Source organism: Toxotes jaculatrix, chromosome 21 (assembly GCF_017976425.1).
Source record: "Toxotes jaculatrix isolate fToxJac2 chromosome 21, fToxJac2.pri, whole genome shotgun sequence".
In the NCBI taxonomy this organism is placed as follows: domain Eukaryota; kingdom Metazoa; phylum Chordata; class Actinopteri; family Toxotidae; genus Toxotes; species Toxotes jaculatrix.
Genome location: NC_054414.1, coordinates 8,786,447 through 8,792,566, shown reverse-complemented (window position 1 = coordinate 8,792,566; position 6,120 = coordinate 8,786,447). Strand labels below are relative to the sequence as shown.

The 6,120-nt window shown below is 38.9% G+C and overlaps 1 protein-coding gene across 1 annotated transcript; it reads left to right on the top strand.

Moving 5' to 3' along the window:
• Positions 1-439: 439 nt before the first annotated feature.
• On the top strand, positions 440-1,747 carry kcnj12a (potassium inwardly rectifying channel subfamily J member 12a). Its single transcript, XM_041067057.1, has one exon. It carries the CDS (start codon positions 443-445, stop codon positions 1,745-1,747), a length of 1,305 nt encoding a protein of 434 aa, XP_040922991.1. The 5' UTR covers positions 440-442.
• The last annotated feature ends 4,373 nt before the right edge of the window (positions 1,748-6,120 follow it).

Genomic DNA, 6,120 nt, shown 5'->3' with positions numbered 1-6,120 from the left:
AACAAACAAAAATGTTAGTGATGATGGTGAATTGGTCATGTGGGTTCTAACACACAGACAGTTCATTCAGTGTGATAACCTATGAATATCAGTAGCCTGTTTTTGGGGCCAGTAGCAAAAACTGTTTGTGTGTTACTTATCTAACAATGTTTTGCTATTCAGTCTCTGAAAGCTTTCATGGTTGGCTCTTTGTTGATGTTTCATACACAGGTATGGTGTGATTTGACCATTATCTCACAGAAAGACACTCACACTGTTCTCCTCTCCTGACACACTCTACAGGGATTGGATTAAAGCACAAGGCTGCCACCCAGCTCCCTGTCTATGACTCACTAAAATGCAGCTTAGCCAGTGATCAAGCTGTGAGGGGCCACGATCACACACTGGGACTCCAGGCCTGCCCTTCTGCTCTGACCCTGCAGCTGGAGGCGCCGCCGGGAGCATGAGCGTGGGAAGGATCAATCGCTACAGCATTGTGTCATCTGAGGAAGAGGGCCTCCGCCTCACTACCATGCATGGCATGAACGGCTTTGGCAATGGCAAGATCCACACACGCCGCAAGTGTCGCAACCGATTCGTCAAAAAGAATGGCCAGTGCAATGTGCAGTTTGCCAATATGGACGACAAGTCACAACGCTACATGGCTGACATCTTCACCACATGTGTTGATATTCGCTGGCGATGGATGCTGGTAGTCTTTACTCTGGTGTTTGTTGTCTCCTGGCTGGCCTTCGGCTTAGCTTTTTGGGTCATTGCTTTGCTGCATGGTGATCTGGATAACCCAGCCGGAGATGACAACTTCACTCCATGTGTCCTACAGGTCAATGGATTTGTGGCTGCCTTTCTATTCTCCATTGAAACACAGTCTACCATAGGTTATGGCTACCGCTGTGTGACTGAGGAGTGCCCAGTGGCTGTCTTCATGGTGGTCTTCCAGTCCATAGTGGGCTGCATTATTGACTGCTTCATGATTGGCGCCATCATGGCCAAGATGGCGAGACCTAAGAAGCGAGCACAAACACTGTTGTTTAGCCACAATGCTGTCATTGCCATGCGGGATGGAAAGCTGTGCCTCATGTGGAGGGTAGGCAATCTTCGCAAGAGCCACATTGTAGAGGCCCACGTCAGGGCACAGCTCATCAAACCTCGGATCACAGATGAGGGTGAATATATTCCTCTAGACCAGATAGACATTAATGTGGGCTTTGATAAAGGCTTGGACAGGATTTTCTTGGTTTCACCCATCACTATTCTCCATGAGATAGATGAGGAGAGCCCCCTTTTTGGGATCAGCAAACAGGACTTGGAGACAGCGGACTTTGAGATTGTCGTCATCTTGGAGGGGATGGTTGAAGCAACCGCCATGACCACGCAGGCTCGCAGTTCCTACTTGGCCTCTGAGATCCTTTGGGGTCACCGGTTTGAGCCAGTCTTGTTTGAGGAGAAGAACCTGTACAAGGTGGATTACTCTCACTTTCACAAAACCTACGAGGTGCCGTCCACCCCCCGCTGCAGTGCCAAGGACATGGTGGAGAACAAGTTCCTAGTCCCCAGCTCTAACTCCTTCTGCTATGAAAACGAGCTGGCCTTCCTAAACCGCGATGATGAGGAGGAAGACGTGGGAGGCGGTGGGAGCAGGGCACTGGCGAACCTCAGTCCAGACCGGAACAGCCGACACGAGTTTGAACGCTTACAGGCCACCAGGGCGCTGGATCAAAGGTCATATCGTAGAGAGTCAGAAATATGACCTCTGCCCATTGACCCAGGGTCAACTTTCAATAACTTTATCCAAGGGTAATAATGCAGAACAATGCAAAGTGCCATAGGAAAAGGTGACTACTGTGAAAGATTGGAAAAGAAATAGGACAACAATAAAAGGGACTTAACTGGAAGGAATGAGGGAAAACAAGAGTACACAGCTTAGAAATTGTGGAAAGGAATGTCTACAATCAAGGAAAAGGCTAGAGAAAGACCTTCTTCCTTCATGGAAACTTGAATCTTTTTTCACATGGTCATTTTGAGTTAAGAGTGTTTAATGATAGTGCATCACAAACTTATGACAGAACCTTATAATCAAATTTTAGGTGTAAATACATTGCTTAGGTAAGTTATGTTTTGTGTGCAGTATCAGTTTCCAAAAACACCTCTAAAAAAAAAAATAGAAGTTGCTACTTCAACTTGTTCTTGGGCACAAACAAAAACAGTGTTACAAGGCTTCTCTTAGGCTCTCCTTGCATTGCTGTAATTTGCTGGACCTGCTTTCAGTGGCACATTGAAAATTCATGCAGCGCAGCATTCAGATGCAATGAGCCATGATAAACATCTGACCGTGAGCCACTGGGAACAACATAATTCAACACCTTCACTTTGGTGTGATCCCAAAATCTACCAACGTAGGGAGAATAGGCAAAATTAATTGCACTATGAACATAAAGGAACATGCTGAACCGAAATAAAACTATATAGAGAAACACTAAATAATCTCTTAATGCCTCATATTTTAATCGTATCTTAAACATCTTACAAGAACACCATGATTTGGCTGCACTGTCCAACAAACATTGCTAAGTAGTCAGGTAAAACAACTAAAGCACAAATAGTGGACAACCAACTTTAATAAATACTTTGTAGTTTTAACAAAATTTTTGCAAAGTATGAGTTGTAATATTCAGGTCTGTGTTGATCAAATTAATAAATGAATAATAGCAATTTATACTTTGTAACCCCACTAAGAAATGCACCTTAAAGCCTCCCTTTACTTTCACATTTTGGAAAATTATCCAGTAATCTAAGTTAAAATAAAATCTTTATGTTGGCAGTCTTTAACAAGTTTTCTTCCATTCTATATGGAAATTAAGACTGTAACAAACTGGAATAATTTGATCACACTTAATGTGCTTTTGTTCTCTTTAAAAATGAATCTATGCATATTGTTAAGGGTATCAGGGGACAGAAATCCTATTGAGTTCTGTGTGAGATGAAATGATGTAATGACATTGCTTTAGTCAATGCCTAATTCTTAAAAAAATCTAATCTATTTGACAACATTAAATATATTTCAAAATTTCACTTATATAAATATCTAAAATTATGAGACTTTCTCCTGATGCACTTTCTGGAGAGTTGCCCTATGGTCAAGTTGAATCTGAAATGTAAGGTTTGGGTGTTTCTTACCACCCAACAAGCATCCATTCCAAATGCTAAATGAACAAGTATCATAAGGGCAAATGTGTCTACTACATTTTGCATTATGGTTATAAGGTTAGAACTGTCCAAACATATCAGCCAAATTACAGTAGCCGGACCCACATTTCTGTTATTTTTCATTAACAGTGGGTAAATTTAACTGCTCTTTATATTGTTACTAACAGCGTCAATCTCTGTTTAAGATTTTACCTGGGCTATAGACTGATGACAAAACAAAATATTATTAAATTATTACATTAAATATATCCTTTAATGAGTAACATGAATGTGTGCAAGACTAAGTTTGGCTAAAAACCTGTTATTACTGTCACTGCTGTCCAAACATACACTTGAGCAACAGAAGAACCAAGAGGAAACAGCTTCCTCCTTTTTTTCTCCCCTCCTCATATTGATTCCTATGGCATTTACAAACATCACACACTGTAGACAGCTAAATGCATTTAGCAATATGCTAATACGGAAGTTGAGATGCTAGATCAAGGTCTGAATAGAAGCAATAAACACTGAAGCACACCTTTCGGAATAATTTTAATAAGCGTATTCTTAATGTTTCTCTTGTAATACACTGAACATGCATATTTATAATTCTTGATTCACAGATACCAAGCGCTGGTGTGAAGAGAATGACCCATGTTTTTTGGTTTTTATTGTACTTGTGTGCATATGGTTTCTCTGTGCAGATGTTAAACTCCGATTTGATACCAAAGTAATGGAGTGTAGCTCAGACTTAAGTTTTGAAGTGATTGTATCCAAAAACAGTTTAGACTGATCTTGAAAAATGGGTAGTCATATTCCAAAAAGGTGTTTAAATCTCCAGCTTGCAAATTGTCTCTATACAGATTGAAATAGTTCCTAAAAATATGCCCTTAACTAAAGCGAATCCCTGTTCAATCAAAAGTCAAAACCAAATCAACTCAAAATTTAAGTTGTAATTGTAGATTCAATCATTTGCTATCACTGTATACAGTAGTTTAAGAAATTTATGATGCATGAGAATTCTTTTTTTCTTTGGCATGGACAATAGCATTTTAAAATGATCCCTTATTCTAGATGCCTAGTCAAAATTTATCATCCAAACCTCAACATGTTTATGTTGTGTCACAAAATACTATTTATAAAGTCCAGTTTATCTATTACCTCACTAAAATGTGGATGTCATGTCCCTGTGAAACAAATTTTTTAGTTAACTTTCACACATAAAAGATTACATATGTGTAAAGATGAAAACCTACAGGAAATGGTGAAAAAACAAAGAGGAGAACCATAAAATGGTCGTTATGTTGGTCACAATGACTAATATTTTCCTAATAGTCATTTAACTCTAGCAGTATGCTTGACTCTGTGATATTTCTTGGTTATATGTTGCTTTTTTAGAAAACTGTAGGATGTAGAAAAATATAAAGAGCATTTTTTTTTCTTTTGGCTAAGAAGTGAAGCGTTCCTTACCCAACCCTAAACATTGAACATGCTCATTGCCTTCTGGGAAGGTTCTATACACTGATGTTTGAAGCCTCTGCACCTACTCACAAAATTTTCAGTGGTGAAAAAAAAAAAAAAAAAAAAAAGAAAAAAGAAAAATGGTGAAGCGTCAACAGCTTCTATGCTGCATCACTGAAATGCATAGTTCGATAATTTCTACTGAACAAATTTTTTGGGGGAGATTCTTTTAGCTTTGATGTTGCCCACCTGAGCCCTTAAAAAGTAACACATGAAAGTTTTAGATAAATAAGTTTATAGTGTAAAAAGCATAGTAACATTATAAAAAAATTATAATAAGGAGCAGCCAGGCTGAACAAACCTGCTTATTTTTATACAAAGTTCTTTTTGATAGAATATAGCAATCAATATTTATCTGTTTTTATCAGAGTATTACAATGAAATCACTATTGAGAGGCAACAACATGATTCTTGTCTCAGTTTTCAACGATTTCTGTTTTCATTTCAGCATAGATGCTCATGATTAAACAGATATTTCTCTTAAAGGGATGATTGGAAAAACCTTTGACCTCTGTAGAAGTCTTCCTATGTCCAGCAAAATGTCTACTGGGCTTTTGAGTTTAATTCAAAGTCATTTAAATTATTCAATTAAAAACTAACTGTGAAAAATGATGGGTTTTATCTCTTTTGTTCAAAGTGATCCACAAGTCTGGGCTGTGTTGAAATGTAAAATCCAATACAAACCGCAGACATCCTCAAGCTTCACTAATCAAGAGGTAGCGGAGGTAATACATCACCATGAGGGGTGGTTTGAGATGAGAGATCAAGATTCATGTCGCCATAGTCAGATGACTCCCAGGTCTTGGGCCAATTATTCGAGGAGGCTCATCAATTAATCACTGTGACACACAAACAACCAGCAGGGCCAGGGGCCTTTTGGCCCTGCTGAACTAGGCAAGAGGCCTGCAGCTGACTTTCTCAGATCAATGGGGGTAACACATGAGAGATCATTATTATCTCACTACCTCAGAACTGAGGAAACCTTTGTGTTTTAATGTATTAAATTTCATTTTTTCTCACAGAGGACATTTCAGAAGACATTTCAGACACAGAAGATATGTCACACTGATAACAGCACAGATATAAATAATAAAATAATAATGTCTGACTTACATTTAACTGCTTCAGCTTCAGGGCCCTGGTGTTGTGCATGTTGGCTCACTGTCACACAGCCATGGCTTACTGAGACATTTGAATAGAATGGAGCCATCGTTAATGTTATTATCAACATTGTGTATTTCCCACTATGACAAGTCAATTGTCCACTGTGAAAAAGGCCTATTGTACAGCAGCAGCACATTAGGTTTTCTTCTAAGTCACAGTCTTGCACTTTTCAACCATGACTTTAACCAAGTCTAGATATTTTAGGCCTGAACTGACAATGGTATTTGAAAGTAAAACCTGAATGAAATATCA

Coding starts and splice junctions, on each gene's coding strand:
- kcnj12a (XM_041067057.1), top strand. CDS start 443: ATGAGCGTGGGAAGGATCAATCGCTACAGCATTGTGTCATCTGAGGAA.